At 47.6% G+C, this 25,821-nt stretch overlaps 1 protein-coding gene and 1 pseudogene across 2 annotated transcripts; both read left to right on the plus strand.

Moving 5' to 3' along the window:
* The first annotated feature begins 1,030 nt into the window (after window positions 1–1,030).
* On the plus strand, window positions 1,031–8,754 carry LOC137146119 (olfactory receptor 10D3-like; annotated as a pseudogene).
* A 6,368-nt stretch (window positions 8,755–15,122) lies between these two features.
* Window positions 15,123–16,500, plus strand: LOC137146121 (olfactory receptor 10D3-like). Of its 2 annotated transcripts, XM_067537275.1 has the most exons (2): window positions 15,123–15,180; window positions 15,632–16,500. In XM_067537275.1, the coding sequence occupies exon 2, from the start codon at window positions 15,742–15,744 to the stop codon at window positions 16,498–16,500; it is 759 nt and encodes a 252-aa protein (XP_067393376.1). In that variant the 5' UTR covers window positions 15,123–15,180; window positions 15,632–15,741. The 2 variants fall into 2 exon arrangements, with proteins under 2 accessions (XP_067393376.1, XP_067393375.1); XM_067537274.1 differs by lacking the exon at window positions 15,123–15,180 and having other exon boundaries at window positions 15,568–16,500.
* The last annotated feature ends 9,321 nt before the right edge of the window (window positions 16,501–25,821 follow it).

Consider the following 25,821-nt stretch of genomic DNA (forward strand, 5'->3'; position numbering starts at 1 on the left):
GGGTGGCCCCCTTCCGGGACTTCCGGGGGGCTTCCTCCCCGTCCAAGTGAGTGGGGAGGTGCCGAGCCTTCTTCCGCTTGCCACACTTCTCCCCGAAGAACACCCAGCCCTCCAGAGTGTTGACGGAGGGCGGGCCCGCAGAGCTGGGGCCAGGCGGCAAGGGCAGTGAGATCAAGGGTCGAAGGGGCGGGGACAGGGCAGCGAGGGGTTGGGGAACCTCCCCCTGGGGCAAGCCCTCTCCCAAGCCCGGAACCAACCCGGGCGCCCTCTCCCCCACGGACCCCGTCCCAGAACTCACTGCGGGGGCGACGGAGTCCGGCCGCTCACCAGGGCACGACGGGGAGGGCCACCCCCGCGTCCCGAGCAGAGATGGACGGAGAAGGAAGAGGAGGAGGGGCGGCCACGGGCGCCAGGCGTCCAGGGCTGCTGGCGGTGGTAGGGCCGGGGCCCACTGGGGCCTCGGGCGACCCAGGTGCTCCTCCGTGCCAGACCAAGGGGCAATCCCTCCAGTCATGCCCCATCGCCCGGCAGAGGATGCACCGGGCTTCCCCCGAGGAATTTGCACCCGGTCATGGGCCCCCTGATGGGGCACCAAAAAGGACCCCTCGAGAGCCCCCCCGTCACGCGCCACCACCGGCGGCACCTGTAGCTGAACCTGCCGGCGGAAGGACAGGACATGACGGAGGGCGGGGTCCTTGCAGCCCAGCAGGAGAGGGCTGAGGACCGAGATGGGCTTCCCCAGGGTGGAGAGGAAGGGGAGCAGGGCGGCATTGGGGAGGAAGGGCGAGACGGAGGTCAGGACCACCCGGACGCCCAGGTCCTCCAGGGGTTCGAGGGGGACGTACACGCCCCCCACCGCTAGGCCCCTCTCGACCGCCTCCTGGGCGGCGGCCTCTGATGCCAGAAAGAAGACGACCTTCCCGTACATCTTGGAGGCCACCACGACGGCCGAGGGCCCCACCATCCGCGCCAACGCCCGCACATAGGTTTCGACGTGGGGCGAGGCGGGCACCAGGAGGCAGCGGACGCCATGCTTCCTGGTCAGGGTGGAGAAGGAGCCCGGCCGCTGGAGATGGAACTAGAGGAGGTGGCGGGGACAGATGACGAGGCGGTGGCTGGACGGGGGGCAACTACCTGGGCGTACGCTCTGGGGTTGGGAGCAGAAGCACCCCCAGAGCTGGTGGAGGGGATGGCAGAGGAGGGGAGGGCCGCGGCCAATGGCGGGGCCACGGAAGGGAGGGGGGCGGTGCCTTCCGGGCGGGGCCCTTGCCCTTCTTCCCGCCCTGGCCCTTCCTGCCGGTCGAGGGAGGCAAAGCAGCAGCGGTGGAGGTCCCCTCTGTGCCGGCTGCCCCCGGCATCTTGGGAGGGGCAGCGGTGGCAGAAGGAGAGGCGGGTGCAGCGGCGGCCAGCGGGGCGGGTGGGGGAGTGGGTTGTGGGGAGGGGACAGGGGTCATCGCAGGGGCTGTCTGATCCATCAAGGGGGGGGGCACAGAAGAGCAAGCAACCAGAAGGGGAAGGGAGGAATAAGGGGGCGGATCCAGACTGATCGCCCCGCCCTGCCAGGCTGCGAGCAGGGCGGGGTTCCAGGGGCAAACACCGAGGGAAAGGGTGGTCTGGGAGCTTCATAAAAGCCCTCCGCCCCAAACAGTCAGGGCACAACCAGGAGGAGTAGGAGTGCTGTGCTGTGCTGTGCTGTGCTGTGCTGTGCTGTGGAGCGGAGCGGAGTGGAGCAAACAGGAGTGGAGTGGAGTGGAATGCTGATTTAAAGAGTACAGAGGCCTGTGGACAATTGAAGGTATCCAGCTCAAGGAGCCAGAAGGAGGGGGAAAATCAGCCCAGGGGAAGACAGTGCAGCTGGGAAAACGGTGCCAGCAGCACATAGCTGCCTCTCATAGGGCCCCTGGGCTGGGACCCGGAGGAGCGGGTGGGCCCGGGTCCCTACCCCCCTCCTTAGGGAAGCCGGGGTGACTGGACACGCCCTGGCCCACTAAAGACAATAGAAGCGTGGGACCCACTAGAGGGGAGCTGACGGCTGCCACACTGTATTTACAAAAACATCCTCTATCAGGTAGCAAAGAGGAGAAATAACGGGTAATTAAGATCAATGAATTTGGAAGGAAAAGGGGTCCTGAAAATAGATGTTTTTGTAGTATTGTAGAGATTAGGGAATGTAATTGTAGTGATTAGGGGATGTAATTTTGAATTTCAAGTGCCTGAACTTGGATACAACCAGCTGAAAGTGATGTATCCTTTTTATTTTGCTGTGAAACCTGTACTACTTGGAATGAATTTGACTGTTTTAAAAAAGTGCTTGTACATCCTAATTCATAGAACCAGCTGCACTGCCAAACAGGAAGGATGCAGAGTCATGGTTATTGTGCCTCTGGATGTCAAAATAGGTATTTGCAAGAATTGCCCACCAGCAATCTATGGAGGTAGAATTATGGAAGGAAAGCCCCTTACCAAAATTGGCCACAAGTTCCTTTTGGTTACCCTGGGTTATGAGTCAGTGGGCCAGGAGAGAGGGAAAACTATTGGATACCAGGGGTGTAATGTGTGGAATCTCCAACAATGGGTCTGCCTATCCATACCTTCCTCCGTAGAACCATGCAGCAGAACTACCACAGTGGGAACATGTATTTGGGATAAATTAGAAAATACCACCAGAGTTCTATACAATGGACAATGTGTTTGTGTATCATCGTGGGAGGAGGTATTCTGGGAGGATGGGAGTACCAGCAAACCCCCTGTAGATAAATGCAAATGCAATGTAAGTGTTCTGTATACCACAAACCATACATATTACCTACCAAAAATTGAAGGGTACAGTACAACTCTCACTGCCAGTCTAACAGAATTTTCAGTGAGCCTTGGGTTAAATTGGTTTGAAATAACTGATCATTTGTTACAGGGAGCAAAAGTAACCCAGTTCCTGCAGCAAACAAAGCAAGATGTTGGAAACAGGACTATTCAAATTTCACATTCTAATGGGGAAATAATTAGAATTGCTAAGGTAGAAAAAAAACTAACTGCATATCATTGGTATAATGTTTTCACTGCATGGTCCCCCACCTCTACAGGGATAATATCTTATTATACTATACACAATTGTTTTAGTGTTAAGTTGTGTTTGTTTAATTAGTGTGTGTGCCATGCGTTGTTGGATAAAAAGAATGTTGGCTCAATCCTGTTTTCATGAAATACTAAAAGAACAGAACTACAAACACACACCCCTTCCTACCAAAAGGCACTTCAGCCTGATACACTGTACCTTTAAAAAAAACAAAAAGGACTGGCTACGACAAGGGCGCCAATTGCACCCAGACACCTTGTGGTGCTCCAGATGGCTGCCTGGTAGCACCCAAAGCCCTTTTACACTCCCTTACTTGTGTGACCCACTTGGTGGCTCACACGACCAAAGGGGGGATGATTGCTGCAGACAGTGTGATTGGTTCACCCCACATTTTTCTTCCATAACGCAGCAGTACTGCAGAACTTGTCGTACCTGTCTAGCCCATAACATAGGCCAGAAAGAGAAGACCAAACCCTCAGCACACCCTCCTCCGTGGAGACCTTTTGTGAACTTACAAATGGATTTCATCCAAATGCCTAAATGTTGTAACTTTGAATAAGTGTTAGCCATAGTTGATATGTTTTCGGGATGGGTAGAAGCATATCCTTGTAAGCGAGCGGATGCAGTAACTGTTGCCAAGAAACTGTTGACAGAATTCATACCTAGGTTTGGGTTGCCCCTCATTTTGGACAGCAATAGAGGGACCCACTTCACAGGACAGGTAATTCAGAACTTGTGTAAAGCTTTAGGAATTCAACAACCCCTGCACTGGGCATACCACCCCCAGTCTAGCCAAGCTGTGGACAGAAAAAATTCTGATCTGAAAACTAGATTAGCTAAACTATGTGCAGAAACTAGCCTGAAGTGGCCAGATGCCCTACCCACAGCTCTCATGTATATTAGAAACACTGTCAACCGGAAGCCTGGACTATCTGCACATGAGATCCTTATGGCCAGATCTATGAGACTGCCACACACCCCGCCGCCAAACCTGCAAGAATTTGACTTACAGTTAACGGATGTTGTGATACGGGACTATCGTAAAATGTTAATACAGTGTATCAAGTTTATCCACTCACAGGTTCAAGAAGTCCTCCCAACACTTGCAAAGGAACCCTGCCACTCCCTCCAACCTGGAGATTGGGTCTACATGAAAGTTCATCAGAGAAAGTCAGCCCTGGAACCACGTTGGAAGGGTCCATTCCAGGAACTCCTCACCACTAACACTGCAGTAAAGTGCCAAGGCCACCAGCCCTGGATACATGCCTCACACTGTAAAAGGACCTCTGCACCTGAAGTAATAAAGTCAGAGGAGCAGGGTGTAAGTGCTCATAACCTCTCCCCAGCCCAGGAAGATGATTTGCCACATCAGAGGGAAAAAGGTGTGCTACAATCTCACCCGCATAATTTGAGAAGCAGAACTTAACTCCTATCCAATGATCTAGAACACTTCTTCCCCTGAAAACTCTACAAATCCATGGACTATTCTTGACAACTATTGGGACTTAGAGGCGAGACAAGGATAAATTGGTTTTTGCTTAATGGTATTGATTGTGTTAATGTTTATTGTAGTGTGGAAACCAAAATTTTAAAACTTTGGGCCCACATTTGTAGCAGGCAAGGGCGAGTTGGAAGATAGTACGGCATAATAATAGTGGGACGTGTTGGTGAACTCACCAGGAGGCGAAACCCAGGATGTCTATGGTCTCCAATATCTCACTGTTACAGTATAAGTGGTACAAAATGCAACACTTTCTTATATGGACCCTTAGTCTTACAGCCTTTGTTAAAGGAAATACTTTCCTATCTACAGTAATTCAATATACCAAAGATGTTAATGTTTCAAATTGTTGTATTTGTGCCCATCTTCCCATTCATGCTCAAGGAGGAATTCCTATGATCCCTGTACCAGTTCCCCTAGGGATGCCGAAAGAGGTGTTTGACCAAAGCCCTCACAATTAGAATGCAACTTGGAATTCCATAAAACGAAATATAACTGAATTTATTAGAGTAGTAAACCATAACACCTCGGTTCCTCTGTGTTATGTGTGTGGAGCTATAGTCGGAACGAATCCTACAGCTAAAACCTTAGGAGAGGTACCAGACCATCAATGTGAAATGACCATAGGGAGTACAACCCCAAGTGCTTGTTATACTCAAAATCCTAAGCTAGGACAGTATTGGGTATGTGGCACTCGGGCTTATAAATATTGGCCATGGTGATGGGCCGGTAGATGTTGTAAGGCATATTTAAATCCGGCCATAAGGCGTGTTCAAGGAGACCTTGTAAAATCACCAAACTCTCACCGGTCTAAAAGAGAAATAACTGAGACTGATAGATTATTTGCATTAACCTTCCCTAGCTATGGTGTAGGATGAACCATAAAAGAACTTAGACAAGTGGCATTAGTATTAGAGGAGGTAGCAAATGGAACTACTGAAGCTTTTAAATTCATCACCACTGAAGTTTCAGAAATAAGGCAAATGGTCTTACAAAACAGAATGGCTCTAGACATGGTGTTGGCAGCAAAGGGAGGGGTATGTGCCTTAATTGGAAAAGAATGTTGTACCTATGTCCCTGATAATGAAGAAGGAATTTATAATGCCTTAACAAAGATACAGGATGCCACTGCCAAATTACATCAGACTGAAAACTGGAGTCTTTGGAGCTGGTTTGGAGATTTGTTAGGAAATCTAGGCTCCAAAATTGTTCAGGGGTTACTGTTGTTTCTTGGCATAATAATAGGAATATATGTACTGTTAATGTTATTCAACTGCTGTTGTCAATGTATAGTAACTCAAACCCAGAAAAGTATAAAGACCACAGAAATAAAACAGATGGTCCAACTGATGTACTAAGAGAAAAGGAAGAAGAAGACGAGGAGGTGAATGGATTAATAGATGTGGTGCTACAAAGCACCAAAGAGGGGAATGTGGAAGCACAAAACAAGGCCTGGTAGGCTTTGCACTGAAATGAGTGATAGAAATGTAAGTTAGCATGACTATGGATGGAAGAACCCACTGAACACTGTTTATTGCGCTTTAAGCTGTTTTAGAAACTATCTGCTCTTGTAATCGCTCCTAGCTATGCTTGTAACAGATAAGGGGGTAGCAGTTAGACTTGTGTAAGAGATAAGGAAGTAGCCGTTAGACTTGTTTTGCAATGGAAAACTTCACTATGTGATCGGTATGTGAAGAGCTATCCTATATAAGCCATCAGCATTCAAACCTGTACGGAGACTCCTGACAGCAGCACAGAATAGCTGCTATGGCCATAGCTCTGTGTGTGTGTCTATCAGAATAAAGCTTTGCTCAACTTGACCCAAAAAGAGAAGCTGTGTGATCTTTTCCACAACATCTCACACCTTCCTCTAATGCAGGTGGCCCATTATCCCCATCTACAAACTGGAAAACAGCTGATCAAAGTGCTGGTTAATTGCTCCCTTCTCTCAGGTCTCAGACTGGGAGAGGGAAGTTGCCCAAGGACTAAACTCCCAAAGGCCAGGCCGGAGAGCAACATAAATGCTCCTGCAGCTGGAGATCATGGATGATTCTGGAGTCACTGCAGTGGCTGTGTCAATGCTATGCAGATCTTGTGTGCAATGGTTGCACTGTCATTAAGGAGCATCTCTTCCAAGTCAGAATAATGAACAGATCTCAGCCTCTTTGTGTATGTAGGATCTGCTTCAATGTCTGCAAACTGGGTGGAGCAAACTGGGGAGAAAGAGCTAAAGACTTCCACTGCACGGTGACTGTGTGACTCTTGGCTAAGACACCAAGTGTAAGGTTCTGGAATAGCCTTCTAGTCTATTTCCTCCCCTTCACTCTGTCTCTTTGACGCTCTCTTTCTCCATTTCTATCTCCCATTCTCTCTCTCTCTTTCTCCAAATCTATGTAGCAGCTTGGGTAGACTGGAGCTCTGAGCTGGTACAGAACATTCTCAGTCTTAGATGCTTGACTGGTTGGTACTTGCTCACATGCTCCCGGTCACACTGATCACCAGATTTGGGAGTCAGTAAGAAATTTTACCAGGTTAGATTTGCAGGGATCTTGGGTTTTTTTCCACCTTCTTCTGCAGCATGGGGGGGTTGTGTCACCTGCTGAGATCAGCCAAGCATATCTCACTGTGTCAGGCACTGGTGATGCCTGGGCCTCTCCTGTTCTCTGCCTGAGTCACAACTGTTTAGTCTTCGGACATCTGAAGAAGTGCTTTGGTTTAAGTGAAATTGTTGGCCTCAGTGTGGGGTATATTTAATGGCCTGTGATGTACAGGAGGTCAGACTAGATTATCTGATAGACCCTTCGGGCCTTAAACTCTATGAAATTCTCTCTCTCTCCACACAAAGAGGAGAATTTTGCATTATCATACTAAAGTATTTTGGAAGTTTCTTTCGGTCTTGCACTCTCTCTCTGGGAAGGTACTAAGGAGTCAACTAAATTCATGTTCCAATTCATGATATTTTACTTTCCTTTTATTAATTTTTCTTTGGCTCTCTGATACCACGATGATGGATGAGCTATAAGAACTGAATAGAATAGCAGATAGATGAATAGAAAAGAAGAAAGGAAAACAGAACTGAGTAGAATTGACAAAATATGAGTCCTGATTCTCCACTCACTTCCACCAAATGTATGTGGGTTAGAAAGGTTTACAATTTGAGAGAAAAACTTGTGGCGTACAAAGGAATAAACAAATCATGATTTATTGAGATTGCTAATCTGGCTGCATTCTCTCTATACCTCCAGGAATGATCCCGTCTCGCATGGAAATGGAGAATCGCGGTGTGGTGTCAGAATTCATTCTCTTAGGGATCCCCAACACCAAAGGCCACGAGACCATCCTCTTCGTCATCTTCTTAGCTTTCTAACCTCTGCACCTTCGTGGGCAACCTGCTCATTTTATCAGCCATCTTCGCCAACTCCCACCTACACACTCCCATGTACTTCTTCCTCTGCAATCTCTCTGTGGTGGACCTTGGATTTGCCTCCATCAGCACCCCTAAATTGCTGGTCAGTCTCTGGGCCAAGAGTAGAACAATCTCACTGGGTGGGTGCATGTCCCAGGTCTTCTTCTACCACTTCCTAGGCAGCACGGAATGTCTGATCTACACCGTCATGGTCTTTGACAGGTACATGGCCATCTATCACCTGCTGCTCTACCTGATCATCATGAACTGGAGGATGTGCGCCATCCTGACAGCCGGCACCTGGGTCACCAGCTCCTTTCACGCCACCATTCTCACCAGTCTGACCTTCACATTGCCCTACTGTGGGCCCAATGTGGTGGACTATTTCTTCTGTGACATCTTCCCTGTGGTGAAGCTGGCCTGCGCGGACACATACGTCATCGAGACCGTGAGCTTCACCAATATTGGCATGGTGCCCATGACCTGTTTCCTCCTCATCCTCATGTCCTACATCAGGATTGCTGCCTCCGTGGTGAGAATGAGCAGTGCTGAGTACTGTTGGAAAACGGTTTCCACTTGTGCATCGCATCTGACAGTGGTATGCTTCTTCTTCGGGCCCTGTGCCCTCCTCTGCACCCAGCCATCCCTGAGCAATGTGCTGCTACCCCCACTCAGATCTTTTGTAGCGTGATCACCCCGATGCTGAATCCGGTCATCTACACACTGAGGAATAAAGAAGTCAAGGCAGCATTCAGGAAAATGAAAGGGGGCTAATCCCAGTCCTGCAAAAATTGCTAGCTGAAATGGAATGTCTTTCGATAGAGGTGTTCAGGAAGACAATGGATTTATGCCAGGGTTAGGTTAGAATTAGAAAGGAGGCCAGTGGAGTTACTCCAGGATTAGAGTTAGATTAAGAGATTATAGGGCCAAAAGGGATCACTGTGATCATATGAGTCAGACCAATGGTCCATCTAGCCCAGTATCCAGTCTTCCAACTGTGTGTCCTAGAACATGTCTTTTAGCAAAACATCATTCTTGATATTAAAATTGTCCTCGATGGAGACTCCATTAAACCATTCGAACAATTTACCAAGGATCAAATTACTCTCTTTATTGAAAATGTATGCCGTATATCCAGTCTGAATTTGTCTACCTTCAACTTCCAGCTATTGGATCATGTTAGACCATTCTCTGGTAGGCTGAAGAGCCCATTATTAAGTATTTGTTCCCCAGGTAGATACTTACAGGCGGTAATCAAGTTACCCCTTGACTGTCTTTTTGTTAAAGTAAATAGCTTGAACTCTTTAAGTCTATCACTATAACACACATTTTTTAATCCTTCAATTATTCGCATGGTTCTTCTCTGAATACTCTCCAATTTAGCAGCACACTTCTTGAACTGTGAACTCCAGAACTGGATAGAGTATACCATCAGCAGTTGCATCAGTGCCAAATCTAGAGGTAAAAGAACCTTTCTGCTCGTACTCAAGATTCCTCCTCTATGCACTAGCATTTCATTAGTTCTTTTGGTCACAGCGCCTCACTGCGAGCTTAGGTTCAGCAGATTTTCTACCACGACTGCCCAATCTTTTTCAGAGTCATTGCTTCCCAGGATACAGTCCCCCATCTCATAAGCATGGCCTCGATTCTTTGCTCCCAGATGTATATGCTTACATTTCACTGTATTAAAATACACATTGTTTGCTTGAGCTGCCCTTACCAAGAGATCCAGACTGGTGAGGAGGTTGGTGGGGTTACTCCAGGTTTAAGATTAGGTTTAGGATGGAAGTCAATGGAGTTTTCCAGGGCTAATGAGGAGGACATGGGTGTTTTTCTAGGAGTAGAGAAAAGGTCAAAGGAATTACGCTCTTACTGAGGTTGGGCTGAGGGCAGTTAGGTTATGCTAAGGCTCAGGTTACGCATGAAATCAATAAAATTATCCAGGCTTTGGGTGAAGCAGGAAGTGAATATATTTATGCCAGGGTTAGTATTAGAGCTTGGCAGGAAGTTAGAGAAGTGACTTAATCTCTCTGGGGCTCAGTTCCCCACCTGAGGCATTGTGGTGCAAATTATTCTTTTATCCTATGAGCTCTTTGGGGCAGGGTCTGTCTCTCACCGGTGTGGGTGCAGTGCCCATTACCCTCTAATGGCCTTCTACCAAAACAAAAATAATAATATTTTTGTGAATTGTCATCAACTCCTATGAAGTGAAGTTTACCTATAAATAAATAAAATAAAATAAAAAAAGGGAAGGCAGCCGAGGCAGTAATATGAGCCATGTCCTTTTCCCTGCAGGACAGTCCACAGTATCACAGCATTTCAGCATTGAAAACAGCCCTGACTGAGGGAGGAGCACCCCTCCTGAGTTACCTGCACCACTCCCTGCATTGCAGCACCCCTTTGCACGGCTGGGGCTCAGCCTGAATTTTCCCTGTTTTTTCTTTGCCGTTGTCCAGGAAACCAATTTCCAAAGAGCCACAAACCCAGAACAGGGCGACTGAGCAAAGAGAACTTGGAATGGAAGAGAGGTGCACAGCTGTGGATATTGACTTTTAAAAGGGCTGTAACTTCTGATGGACAATGGGAAAGCCCCATTGAGTTCCAGTGCCTGGGCACTGGATGACTGTAGAGGGAGGAGGAGGGAGAGCAGGTGACTATAGTGTTTAGTAATTGAGAACTGTATCAGCTCAACACACCTACATTTAGAGAGCCCATAGGAATTATTCACAAAGCATTATCTTGTTGCTAGGACAAAGGAGTGGGACACAGAAGATCTGGGTAGAAGTACATAGAATCATAGAATATTAAAGCTGGAAGGGACCTCAGGAGGTATCTAGTCCAATCCCAATTCAAATCAGGACTAACCTCAGCTAAATGATCCCAGCCAGGGCTTTGTCAAACCACAGTTTGAAAATCTCTAAGGATGGAGATTCCACCACCTCCCTAGGTAACCCATTCCAGTGCTTCACCACCCGCCTAGTAAAAAACATTTTCCTAATGTCCAACCTAGACCTCTCCCACTGCAACTTGATAACATTGCTCCTTGTTCTGTCATCTGCCACCACTGAGACAAGCCTAGCTCCATCCTCCCTAGAATTCACTTAAAGGCTGCTATCAAACCCCTCTCATTCTTCTCTTCTGCAGTCTAAACAATCCTAGTTCCCTCAGTCTCGCCTCAAAAATCATGTGCTCCAGCCCCCTAATCAATTTTGTTGCCTCCACTGGACTCTCTACAACTTGGCCACATCCTTTTTGTAGTGGGGGCGATCTGTGGAAGATTTCCTATTTGACCTTGAGTAACTCACTGAATTGCTTTGTGCCTCAGTTTCCCCATCTGTTTAACAGGCATCATTAAATCCTTTGTCTCTCTCATCCATTAAATGTGTATCCATTTCAGACAGTGACAGTCTCTTACTATGTGTCTGTGCAACACCCAGCAGAAAGGGGCCCACATCTGAGTTCCAGTCTGTAGGTCTGACCATAATACCAATGATAAAAATCGGAGGCGATTCAGGGTGGCAGCACGAGGGGTCAGGTGACCGTGCAGATTTCTGCCAGTGTTTGCTGGCCAGGCTCCCTCCCTGTCCAGCGGCTCCTGGAGCAGGCTGCAAGCTGCGGCCGCGGGGAGACAGAGAAGCGAACACTTTGCTGTGGGAGCTGCAGGGAGGGGCAGCTGAGAGCAGAGCGTGTGTGCGCCTTTGAACCGTGCCCTCTGCCCACCAACAGCAGGTCCCAGCCGCCTCTGATAAGAACAGTGAGAATACAAATAAAAAGAGTAAAATGCAGCTCCGGCCCTGCTGTTCGTGGCAATGAAACATGGAACTCAGCTGGTGCCAGCCAAGAGTAACCTGGGAGCTGCTACCCAGCACAGTGATAAGGGCCCCCCTGGGCATTCATTAGAACATCTACCTTTTAATTAACCCCAAAGGCAACTCCACGTCATGGTATGTTATGACTGAGCTGGGATAATCTGTCTACAGAGACTAATTATAACTTCTGCCTTCTGCCACTTCAGTCCGGCTCCCAAATAAGATGCCCACCATAGGAACAGCAAGAAATGACAGCGATGAAAAGAATTGCAAAGGGCCTTACTGACACTGCTCTGCTATGGCAGAAGCAAACAGATCCATGAGCTCAGTGCTGACAAACCCCTAACACATCCCTGCTTCCCTGGCTCTGTCACACCCTCTGTGTGTGGGTCTATGGACTGGTTTAGGTTACAGGGCATGCCAGCGATGTAGCTAACCACTGCTAAGCCTTTAGCATCGAGGCATAGTAGAGGTGCAAGACAAGCCTTACCTGGCCAGCGAAGGGGCAGCTTTGTTAAGTTAAATCAACCTTAATTCTCTAAAGATCCTTTCCCCCCATGAACACTGGTTGTGCAAAGGGCTGGGTAAGAGAACATGCCCGAGACCCAGAAAGACGCAGAGTGATGTTCATCCCAGTGGAAGGAGAAGGGATGATGTTGGGGGTAATGCTCAGACTGGAATCCTAGACTGCTGGGTCAGATTCCCGGCTCTTCCACACACTCCTTTTGTGACTTCAGAGAATTCAATCAGTCTGAGATTTTCAAGAAAGCCAATAGGAGTTAGGAGCCCAATGCCCACTGCTCTAGAATGAGTTTTGGGAGCCTGGCTCCTTTGAAAATCTCACCCTCAAATTCTCTGTGCCTCAGTTCCCCCTTGTAAAATGGGCTGGTAACCCTTTCTCTGTTTGTGAACTCTGAAAGGCAGGGACAGTCTCATGGTGTGTCTGAGCAGCACCCAGAACATTGGGGCCATGATCTTCCTGGAGTTCCTAGGGACCGCTATACTGCCAGTCTGTACTGCATTGCAAAAAGTGATCCCAAGTAGTGGACGGGACATACGCTGTCCATCTGCACAGCGCTGACTTTCACCCTCACAGATAATCACACAACTGCATGACTACATCCATGTGCACAAAGAAACAGAAGGGGTCACAGGAGCAGCGGCTAATACAAACCAAGGAGAAAGCTCTGTTGGCGACAGAGACCACTAGGTGAACACCAGGCCCAGTTCACGCCTATTTCATACTCCTGGGTGGAATTCACTGGCTTGTCTTACATGGCGGGAGAAACTAGATGATAATTAACACCCCAGGTCCCCTTATGATTTTTGGGTTAGATTCTCAGCTGATGTAAATCTACATAGCTCCTTTGATTCCAAAGGAGTTAGTCCTGATTCACACCAGCAAGGTGAGTGTCAGCCCCATTGAACCCAATGGAGATACTCAAGATTGAGATCATGGCGAGTGAGAGGAGAATCTGCAGTCTGGTGGAGCTGAGGATCCGGCCCTTTCAGTTTAATAGTGCTACACTTATTTATGCCAGCTGAGCAGCTGGTCCTGCGGGTCTGTGAGTGTCCTCTAAAATGATGCAAAATCTCAGTTAATTGGTGACTCTGCTGAGGTCTCAGACCAGGAGCCTGGAGGGGATTCAGAGACCGGGTCCCAAAGGGACCTTGGGTGATTTAAAGGCCATGGACAGACTAAAGGCTGTGGGAAGCTGTGAAAAATCTCTGGGGCTCTGCAGCATCCTTTGGCAATAGGCTGTGGACATCCCTGGCTAGCTTCGGAGATGATTAGGTCTGCAGGTTGGATAACAAAAGCACAGACCGGGCACCTCTGCTGTGTGATGTGCTGTTTTGGGTAAGAAATCTGGATGCTTCTACACAGGAGTCATGGCCACGGGGAAGAGGAAAATTCCATTCAGCTGGATCGTCCTCTCCCAATGCAGCCAGTGTAAGACATCTGGTCTGGTAAAGATTTTCTCTGTCCCTCAGTCTCTTCCTGTCTTGAAATCTGTCAGTCTCTGCTTCACTCAAGGACGATGTCACCCAAATATTTTCTTTAGAGAAAAATCCATCCATCCATCTGTCTCTCCTCTCTGCAGTACCTGTCTGCCTGTCTCTCTGTTGTGGATGTGTATCATTTATCTCCCTCTCTCCGTTAATCTCTGTGTGGCTATGTACACACCACAGTTTAGGGCGGTATAAGTTACGTTGTTCAGGGGGTTGAATAAGCCAGTGTAAGTTACACCGAGCTAAGCACTGGTGTGGAAAACTCTGTGTCAACAGGAGAGCTTCTCCACTGACATAGCTACCGCTGCTCGCGGGGCCTGGAGTATTTAAATTGACCGTAGAGCTCTGTCCCATCGGCTTAGCCTGTCTGTACTAGCAGTGCTACAGTGATGCTGCTGTAAGCTGTGTAGTGTAGCCAGCATGTGATAACCCCAAGACGGCCCCTTCTCCCTTTCAAGAGCACTTTCTCATGCATGGGGAAAGCTCCCTGAGTAAATGCAAATAGACACTTCATTATTGTCCTTCAAAGCCGAACTTAAATTCTTACAGAATGATATTATGATAATTATTGATATTTGCAGAACGTAGCCTGCTGATTATGGCTGAGCAGATGACAAGCTGTTGCTATTCCTCTTTTTTCCTTTTCCCTGTCTCTCTTACCCTCATATAAACCACCAAACAGTTCATATCATTAACAAAGCTGGGACAATTCTTCACCAGATTCATTTGTTCGTATGTTGCATCCTCACCCCCTCCTTTAACACAAACACAGAGCAGCACCTACAGTGATAAAAATGAATCCCTGCCAAAACAAATTACTCCACTGCACACACAATAATTCCTGTGCAGAGAAGATGAGATAAAGAACAAATAACATATTACGAACATTGGTCACATCCCCTAATCCACCACTGGAATAATCTAAGATGCTGTGGTGATAAAGATGGGGTAACAGCCTGTATAGAATAGAGTTGAAGAAATTAGAAGAGGGTAGGAGAGAAGAGAAGAAACTGGAATAGAGTAGAATGGAGTAGGACATCCCCTTTGTCAGTTGGTCTTTGGATGGTAAGATCTTGAAGGCAGACATTTTGTCTTTCTGAGTTCTGCACTGTACAGTGAGGACCTGATCCCAACAGGCATGAAAATGATGTAAATATAAACTACTACGAATGAAAGGGAGTAATGGGGTGACGTGCAGTAAAGCGGCGGCAGTGGAAGAAAGGATGAACATAGAAGGTATAAAAAGGATGTTATGTTTTTTTGTTTCACTAACTCATTGGTGTTATTTCTCTCCTCTACCTCAGAAATAAGTCCATTGTGGGGCTGATCAACTACACTGTGGAGACTCATTTCATCCTCTTAGGAATCCCCAACACTGACGGCCTTCAGACCATCCTCTTCATCTTCTTCTTAGCTTTCTACCTCTGCACCCTGTTGGGCAACCTGCTCATCTTATCAGCCATCCTCGCTGACTCCCACCTGCACACCCCCATGTACTTCTTCCTAGTATGATCTATAAGAACTGAATAGAATAGAAGATGGTTGAATGGAAAAGAAGAAAGGAAAATTAAATTGAGAAGCATCAAATAGAATCAATGAAATATTAGAGTCCTGATTCTCCACTCACTTTCACCAAACTTATGATGCTTAGAAAGGTTTAGCCTTGTAGATTAAGTTGTGGTGTGCTAAGGAATAAACAAACCATGATTTATTAGATTGCTAATCTGGCTGCATTCTCTCTGTGCTTCCAGGAATGACCCCGTCTTGCATGGAAATGGAGAATCGGACTGTGGTGTTTGAATTCATTCTGTTAGGGTTCCCCAACACCAAAGGCCACGAGACCATCCTTTTCATCAGCTTCTTAGCTTTCTACCTCTGCACGCTTCTGGGCAACCTGCTCATTTTATCAGCCATCCTCACTGACTCCTGCCTGCACACCCCCATGTACTTCTTCCTCTGCAATCTCTCTGTGGTGGACCTTGGATTCGCCTCCATCAGCACCCCTAAATTGCTTGTCGATCTCTGGGCCAAGAGTAGAACCATCTCGATGGGTGGGTGCATGTCCCAGGTCTTCTTCTTCCACTTCCTAGGCAGCTCCGAGTGCCTGCTCTACACCGTCATGGCCTTTGACAGGTACGTGGCCATCTGTCACCCGCTGCGCTACCTGATCATCATGAACTGGAGGGTGTGCACCATCCTGGCTGCCGGCACCTGGATCAGCAGCTCCTTCCATGCCACCATTCTCACCAGCCTGACCTTCACGCTGCCCTACTGTGGGCCCAATGTGGTGGACTACTTCTTCTGTGACATCTTCCCCGTAGTGAAGCTGGCGTGCGCGGACACGTACGTCATCGAGACTGTGAGCTTCACCAATATTGGCATGGTGCCCGTGACCTGCTTCCTCCTCATCCTCATGTCTTATGTCCGCATCATCTACTCCATCCTGAAAATGAACTCAGCCAAAGGGCAACGCAAAGCAGCCTCCACTTGCGCCTCACATCTGACGATGGTGACACTGTTCTTTGGGCCCTGCGCCCTGGTCTACATGCAGCCACGTCAGAGCAAAGCGCTGGTGACCTTTGTGCAGCTCTTCGATTATGTAGCCACGCCCATGCTGAACCCGGTCATCTACACACTGAGGAACAAGGAGGTGAAAGGGGCTCTGCGGAAACTGAGAGGGGGTCAAATGACTGCACGTTGATGTGCTGCATCTGCAGAAGTAGCTTGTGGGTGAGCACTGAAATATGTCTGCGAATTCATCCGCATGGCTCTTTTGTGTCTTATGTGAGAGTCTGTCTCTCTCCTTCCGCGTAGAGCCCTACCGGTATATCTGGAGCTCTACAAATCATAGAAGTGCTCCTAAAAGCATCTAGCTGTCTTGGACATGCTTTCAGGCTAATATATTCAAAGCTGCCTAAAGGATAGGCACACTCAGTCTGCATTAAAATTAATAGGAAATGGAGAACCAAATCTTCTAGCTGACTTTGAAAATCTCTGCCTCATTGCACAAATCTACAGAAGCCAGGGCAGCATCTTCTGCAAACTCAAGAAAAGGAAAAAAAATAATTCCCTTCATCAGCTAGCACGGACCCAATGTCTGCAGCACCTGACTTACTTAGAAGTCTTAGTGCATCCCACTAGGCACCTCATCCTCTTTGTAAATCTAGAGCTTAGGCCACATTTTAAAATATATTTAGGCACCAGTGGGATCTTTCAAAAACACCTAGCTCCCAGGGAGAACTGGGCTTCTTAATGGCTTTTGAAAACGGGCTTACTCTGCTAAGTCACTTCGGTGGTTTTGTAAATTTTACCCTCTACTCAGACAGAGAGATAGAAAGAGAAATAAAAAAGGAAGAAAACATGCTAATAGGAGATTTAATGAATATGAGAACTCTACACTCCTCACAGGCACTGTATTTTGGACTTCTTGTACATAGGTATTGTGTCTTCTGCATCCGTTGCATTTGAATTTTGAGCAACATTCAATGTGTATAAAACCTAAACCTAGGACTAAAATGAGGGGTTTTTTTTGTTTTTCATCCTCAGCTGTTTTATTGGAACTTGTCTCTAAGTTGCCTGTGCTACTTCTTGGTGTGCAAATTACAAATAAAGCTGGAAACCAGTGTGTGGAGAGGACTGGACGCATTTATGAGACTGGCAAATACAAAGTGAAATTTAACAAAACAATAAAAACATGAAAGGAAAAAAAAGTTGGACTTTGAGGCTGAGGTTTCCAAAGGGCCCAAGGAGGTTAAAAGTCCATGGGAATTAGACACCTCGCTCCCTTTAGACCTCTTTGAAATTCCCAGCCTAAAGTGGAGTTGTGATATTATGTTCATTCGTTTTTGCAGAGGGTGAGTTTAACGGTTACATACCACTTAAGTCCTAAAATATTTATTATGCTTGCGCACACAGCCTGAAAAACTGATCACCACAAGATATTATTGAGATCAACAGCTTAGTAGATTTCAGAAAAGGATCAGACATTTATATGAATCATGAACATTGTGAGTTGTATAAAACCCCCTCATCATCATTGTCAAGGACTAGTTGTACATTTTCCTTTGAAGCTTTTCTTTGAAGGAAAATTGGGTTTTCAAGGGACCTGCACAGGGGTAAACATCACCCTCTAGATGGGAAAGGGAGCTTCTGCAACTGAAAACCTGCTTACAACAACACACAATCAGCTGGGCACCAAGGAAAGTAATTCTACTGGGCCAGAAATGTATAGAAATCTCACTGCATGTAGCAATGGCCATTTTTACGTCACTTGGCGATCTGAACCACTGACTCAAGCGGAGCTCTGGCAGGTTCACTCCATTTGGGGAATCTGGTCCATGGACTCCAGTGCAGGTAGAGCAGATTCACAGCAGTCAGGGATCTGTCCTATTTAACGCCGTGTGGATCTCTAACAATGCCTAGAGCTCTGGCTCCATTGTGGCAAGTACTATGCAGGGTCAGTCCTTGCCCTAAGAAGCTGATGCTCTAAATCACCAAAGGAGACATCATTATCCCCATTTTACAGATGGGAAACTAAGGCACACACACATCAAATGACACAGGGAGTCTACGGCAGAGCTGGGAACTGAGACGGGGCTGTCTGGAGTCCCACTCCGGCACCCTCACCACAGATCCAGCCTCCCGTGTGAAATATTGAGCATGGTCTTTTGTAGCACTGAAGGGCCTGTCCAGGATCCCTGTCAAGGTTCATGGCCCCATTGTGCTGAGTGTGGCACTAGACCGAGAGACAGAGTGTGCTCCAAAGATGGGACGTGCTGATGGGAGACAAGACGTGTACGTGTGGCATAGCAGGGGACGGGGTGGGGGTTTACAAAAATAAGACCACGGGGTGACATACGTAATTTTCTTTGTATGAGCTGAAGAGTGTGGACAGTTCCAAGGGGTGGGATTAGGGCATGGATGAACCAATGGGCTGATGCAGTTTGGCCATTGCTATGTCCCTAAAGAACGTCAAACACGCTGAATTCTTCCCTGGGATCCCTTCTTATAGGAGCCTGAAATTCTGTTTTTCCTTTTCCTTTTTGCATTAGAAGATAAGAGACCCCATTGTGCCAGGGGCTGTCCAAAAACAGAAGAAAGACACAGCTCCTGACCCACGATGCTAATCCCATTCCCCTTCCCCCCAGCGGTCAGAATGGCTTTTCTATGGCTCCTGTGACTGCAGCCCCACCTCCAACCAGGCCTGAATGGATTTAGCCTTGCTGCCCTGTGTTTTGTGCAGTCAGAAAATAACCCTCATGGAGAAATGAATGCCAAGTGACTTGCCCAAGGTCATACAGTGAGTCTGTGGCAGAGATGGAAAAAGACCCCAGGAGTCCTGACCCCCCCCACCTCACCCTGCTCTTACCACATGATAGAGAAATGTAATCCAAGAGTCACGCATGCCAAGCTGTGCTTCTCTAGCCATAAGAGTATTGGAACAAACACCCCCAGAAGGAGGGCTAGAACCCAGGAGTTCAAGCGTTAGATCCCTACACTCCTCCCAGAGCCACGGATAGACCTAGGAGTCCTGAGAACCATCTCCAAGTCATCCAGTTCTAAGGCAACTCCTGCTGAAGGCAGGATAAATCACAGCTCAGGCCTGGGCAGTTTCCTGCCCCTCCCCCCCTCCCCCCCCCCCGTCTCATCAGGGTGTCTTTCATCTCCTTGTTCCTCAGTGTCTATCTGAGGGGGTTGAGGGGTGGGGGTCTGTTTCTATGACTCATTTGTTTACATTTCTCCTTCAGCTCTGATGAAGCTTTTCTCTCTGCAGCGTCTTATAACCTTACACCTTGTTTCTGCCATTCCTCCTCTTCACTCCCCCCGCCCGGCCCCTTGTGTATTTCTCTCCCTCAAGGTCGCTCACAGCTGGGCCATTAATAAGCTGTTGACTTTTGCTGTGTTTTTAAGCACATAATGATGATGCCTCCAGGGGACATTATTAGAAGCCTGGTTTGGGCAACGTGAAGACGACCCACGACCCACGTATTTCTTTAGTGAGGAGAGCCCGGGGGGCCTTGCTTGAATGGAGCACTCCTGCAGATTGCACCTGGTCCCGGCAAAGACCAGTACACGGAAGTGCCTTGCTTCATTTAGTGCACCAATTCTGACAGAACACTGCTCTGGCTGGTATCTCAGGCCCAGTCTCTCCCCACATGCAGCCCCCCGCCAGTCAGTCTGAGCCCACTGCTCTGCTAGAGGATGCTCCTTTGCAGAGAGTGGAGTGGGTGACCCACTCGGATGTGCTTGGAGTCAGTGCTAATCCCAATGTCCCAGAAAAGTTCTCGGGGGCACTGTGCTGGAGGGAAGAGGGTGTGGGGCTTGGTAGATAGCCCAGTTCTCTCTGGGTATGTCTACACAGGGATCAAAAACCTGCAGCTGACCTGTGCCAGCCATGGCTGTGTGGCAAGTCTTTTATCCCTGTGTAGCTGTACTCTCTGAGTCAGGGTGCAGGGCGTGAATGCAGTGCTTGGGTCATTAGTCATGGCCATTGGCGAGGTCACGGCACATTTCAATCAAAAGAGAGGTTTGAACCTTCATTTCCTGGCTAAATTCTAACACAGACACTGCTTTACATTGTAGGTACAGAGACAGCTCTAATGTAAGGCAAGTCATATCCCCAGCTGGCAAAACTCACCAAAGCACCATTGCAGTTAATGCCCCTAGGTCTTTTTACACTGAGCAAATTCACTTTGACTTTTGGCTGTAATGTGTAGACACCAAGGTGCATGTCTGTCAGACTACATATGAGCAGGTCTCCTTTCAAAGGAAGGCTGGGTGGGAAAAGGTTCTCCTGTCTCATGAGACTTTTTGACATTTTGAAATTTGTCAGAACGGAAAAAAGCAAAATCTCAACAGTGTAAACTGCAAAAAATTCATCTGGGGGAAAATAAATGTTTTATTCTGATCATTTCAAAGTTTTTTAGTCAATATTGACCTTCTCCCCTTTTTAAAATGTCTAAACCAAGAGCTGTTTTCACTCAAAAACCTTACAACTTTCTGGTGTGACAAGACTGAAATGGGATGCTTCGACAATCTTGAAAAATGTTAACCAAATATCTATTTTTGGGGATCAGGTTTTTCATTGAACCAACACTGTTTAATGAGCAGTTCTGTTTTAGAAAAATTGGCATTAGCCTTCCAAAAACATGCTCCCTCCCCAAAAAAAAAAAAAACCAACAAAAGAGATCCACACACACAAAACAGCAGAAAATTCCTGACCAGCTTAAATTCAAAGGTTCTTTTTCCTGGCATCTGGCTTAGCTAAGTGGAGGGTTAAGGGAAGTGTGAGGAACCTTGGAAAGATACCATTTCTACTTGAGTGCATGCATCGCTCTGGGTTCCTCCATGGCCCCTCATTTACACCAGTGAATCTAACCTCACTCCTGTGAGGTATGGAAGGATTTTCATCCCCATTTCACAGGCTGAGCAGCAGAGAGGTTGTCAGGGATTTTCATAGGGCCCCAATGGACTTGATGGCTCCTTTGACATGCCCAGCATAGGTAACTCACCCCAAGTCACCCAGGCAGTCTGTGGCAAATCTTGAACCCAACTCTCCCGAGTTGCAATCTGCCCACAACAGCAAGTTTTGTTGCTCCTACAAATGGCAGGAACTCTGCTACACGTTGCTGAGCGCTGCATCCTGGCAGCTTGTCTGTTCACACGCCATGTGCACACACCCGGGCACCTCTCCTTCACAGAGAGCTCTTGGAACACAGCCCAGCACTGCGAGCACACCAGCAGCCTTTGCAGGAGGAAAGGTCTCTGCATCTTTCTGAAGAACACTGGCCCAGATCCTTCGCTGGTGAAAATGACCACCAAGGGCTGCAGCCCTTTTCTCTGAATGCCATGGCTCTTGGCTGCCCACAATCTGGGCAGCGTTCAGCCTGCAGACCAAGAGGTGAAAGGTTTCCTAGGACAGCCTCAAGTCAAGTGCCCCAGGTCTAGGCCAGCCTGGCAGATCTCATTTATACTTATTGCCTCTATTATGGTAGCGCCTGGAGGCCCAACTGAGACCGGAGCCCTGTTCTGCCAGGGGCTGCACAGACAAACAGTACCAGCGAGAGCAGGACCCACCTGGCCGGGTGCCACCCAGACACACAGAGCCACAGAGATCAGGGCACCGGCGTGCCAGCGCTGCACAGACAAACAGTAACAGAGCTCGGGACCATCACGGGGTCTACTCACCGCTAGGGTGCCTCGGGAGTCTCACCTTCCAGCCCAGCACCTCCTTCCGCTGCTCATCCATGTGCCCCGCCATGTCTCTGAAACTCAGAGTGCTCTATCTTCGTGGCTTGTCCCTCTGGCCAGGTCATTAAAATCCTCCCCTTCCAGGGTACGAAAGTCCCAGCAGACAATTGTCCAAGGCAGCCTTCTGCTCCATGGCCGGGTCTGTGCCACTGCTCCGGTGGGTGGGGTGGGAACCCAGGCCCACCCACTACTGCAGGGTCCATCCCAGGGGGACCCTCTGTCTAGCAACGATGGGCTGCTGTCTGCCAGCCCTTCTCACTATTTCCCTGGAGCTCCGCTGACTCACCCCCTCTCTGGGCTTACCAGCCCAAATTTCCTCCTTCCAGGGACTCACTGATTCACTCTGTAAAGCACAAAAGGATTCTTTCCCCAAGAATCAAGCTGCACAGACAACACTGAAGAGAGAGATTTATTCACGATACCGGGAAGTCTGCTAAACCAGCTTCAGCTTCCTGATGTTACAGTGATAAGTTATATACCCTTTCTTATCGATTACCTAATACATTTTAAATTCTTTATCTATTCATTTACAAATACAGACATTGTCCCATCTACAGAGAACAACTGTGATAATGGTCATTAAATACATACTGAGACACTTTTAATCACTCCACTTACATCCAGACTGCTAAGGTTACAGTCGGTGGGGGGGTAGGGTGGAGGTAGAAGGGGGGGAGTCGAGTGGGGGGGGGGGAACCTTTACAGATAGGTGGCAGACAGACAGAAACACAAAAGCAAAGGTGGTGTTCTTATCAAAATTAGAATTACAAGAGGACATCTGGCTTCCTGGGTCATCGGATGTTTGCATGGGCCATTATTCTTGAAGATTAGCCATTTACATAAGTTTTGATATACAACTTGTTAGCTGAAAAGTTTCAAGCCTTACAGTTCCCTCCTGTTTGACAAATCAAACTCATAAGTGAGATATGGTCAATTATTTAAATACTTTGATATTCATGATCTTCTTTAGGATTATACGGGGGAGGTGTTATGGGAGGGGAATGGGGGGTGGAGGCAAGAATAGTAAAGTTGTTAATCATATGCTTAAAGTAACAGCACATACACACAGAAGAAAACAGGACAAAAAGAGACACAGCAGCGGCAGCTATTTGCAAGATAGTCCACCAGGTGATGAGGCTGTAGGATGGGCCAGAAGTCGAATCTTCCAAGCGGGTTACAATCTGGGTGGAGAGCTGGACCTTCACATGGCCTTTAGCAATGTTTTCATGAACAGTGGCAGACACAGAGGCAGCAGCAAGGACCACTTTAGCCAGCATCTCCTTTGCCAGTTGGACAGGGGTATTGTCTGGATATAGATTGCCATGCCACCCAGGAAGTGTTGTCATTCCAGTGAAGATGCGGCCGGATAAATGAATGTCACCCAGAGTGAAGGAGTCTCTAATCCATAGACACATGGAGGAGTTGGCTGGACACTGGAGTGGGCCGTAGTTGTAATATGATGCAGTGGTGGTAAAACACCACCACGTGGCCGACACTTGAACAGCAGTCTCAGCATCCAGGAGAGGAAGGATAGTAACAACCACAGAAGAAGACGTATTCAAAGGGCGGAGAGTAGAACAAGAGCAAATGATATAGTCGGCAGTTTCTGTACAACAGTCCGAAGTTGTTATGAGCATGCCGCCGTTGGGGGAGGGAGACATAAATCCAGAAAGTCCTATTCGATAGACAGTGTTGTTAGACACATAGCCAATAGATTTAAAATAAAAAGAGGAAGGAAAAACATGGGTGGGGATAACAAAAGGGTAGGTGAGAAGAAAATTAAAAGAGGGGGTGGAAGAGGTTTCAGGGGGTGGGGGGAGGCAACAATTAACCAAGCAGATATATTTGCCAAGTTTGCAAGGGCAGAGGAAGAGAGGATGTGGGAGGGGGAAACCAAGGCATATATCTAACATATCTTCTTTTAACATATTGAACAAATCACATGCTAGCATATCACAAGCTCGTCCCTTAGATTGGGATATAGTCATATTAATTATGATATTGGAGGATTTTTTAATTGCTGTATATAGTATCCATCCATGGCTGCGTCAATAGCAGTGAAGGAGTATAATGAGCCAGCATTGGTATACTTTAAGGCCTGGGTAGTTTGGCTTTTAACCTAGGCATTGTAAGATCTATCCACATTGGCATTAAGCGAGTTTATCATGGAATTTGAGCTCCCAAATATTCCCCCAATGTCACCTAGGATACCTCGCTTTTGTCTTTTTACTGTGTGAGTGCAGACAGTATATTGGTGCACTAGTAACTTTAACTGTTCTTGTAGCCATTGTAAAGAATTAGGGTGGTCAAAACATACATTTTGTAGTGGTACAGCAAACTCAGACAGATCATATTTAACTTTAACAGAAATCATAATTACATCATGCAGAAGTGTCTTATTAGATCCCAAATGGATAATACCATCAGGAGGGGTGGAGTGGAGCACAGGGCAGGTAGAGGGGATATAACCACAGGTAGTCAAGTTATAGCATCTTACATCCGAACATCCCAGGCGTCTGACTGGGTTTGAACAGTGTTCTTGGCAATACCGTCCCTCCATCCCAGGTTCCCATAGCAAAGGTGAAAGTTCTGTCCATCTCGCTCCTAGGCTTATTCCTTTCCCCAAAACATTTTGTATACCATTTCCATACCTGTATCTACACAGACAGGTATAGTTTCCCAGACCGGTGGAGCGACTGTAAATGTTGTGGATATCAATGGTATCATCAAAGGCTATGGAGAAAGTGAGGTTGGTCCTCTCGAGGGGGAGGGCCTTGAAGAGTTGTCTCTCTGTATTATGTTCAGAAAATGGAGCACATTCGGCTGGGCCTGGTGGATACCCTATGGTATGGATGGGCGGGCAGTCCTTAGGGTTGAAGTTCCAGGTACAGTTGTGTCCAGTATATTTACACGCAGGTAGTCATATTCCGCTCCCGGGGGTGGGTAGGAGGAATGAGGCTCTGTTATAATCTGAGCTGTGGATGGGCCCAGAAATTATGATAGGTCCCTTTCCAGAAGGTGAGGTAGTAAGCCATATATCAGGTTTTCTTACCCACTCGCCGTTTCCCCCTTTGGGAAGTTGCATGTATTGGCCAGCCTTGAGGCAGGTGTCTTGTGTGATTTGTACTACGGGTGGGTCCCAGGAGTAGGTAGCATTGAGGCCCAGGAGAAGGATCATTAGGAGGAACCACATTTTCACCTGAAAAGACAAAGTTAGTGCACGGAACGCATATTAGATAAACTTATTTATACAGCTTAATTCTGGTTTTGTGAACCCATGTTGGGATTCCTTGTACCTTTACAGATGTATCTGTATGGGCCAATACCATATGCGGAGCCGAGTATTTTGATTGGAGTACACCAGGATTGTATGTTCTTACCATGACCTGATCTCCCTCCTGTATGTCCACCCAGGAGGGGGATTCTGGGGAGTCCTGAGATTCCTGTCTGTCTTTGACAGTCAGTCTCAAAGGCTGCAAAACTTCATTTAAATGTTTGATGTATTCCCGTGCAGTATCAGAAACCAAAGGGCGAGGAGCCGGAATTACACATCCTTCCCCTAAAGACATGGTCATTCCAGTAATGAGTTCGAAGGGTGAGACTCCTGTAGTTGCATAAGGAGTTGCCCTCATCGACAGGAGAGCCGCGGGTAGCTGAGCCACCCAGCCAGTTCCTTGTGAAAGTAAGGCTTTTGTGATTTTCTTTTTCAGTGTCCGATTGGCTCATTCCACTAATTCAGAGCTCTCAGGGTGATATGGACAGTGAAATTTTT

The sequence above is a fragment of the Emydura macquarii genome, unplaced genomic scaffold (genome assembly GCF_026122565.2).
Source record: "Emydura macquarii macquarii isolate MOO-44397 ecotype Brisbane River unplaced genomic scaffold, CSIRO-AGI_Emac_v2 contig_3699, whole genome shotgun sequence".
Lineage (NCBI taxonomy): Eukaryota > Metazoa > Chordata > Testudines > Chelidae > Emydura > Emydura macquarii.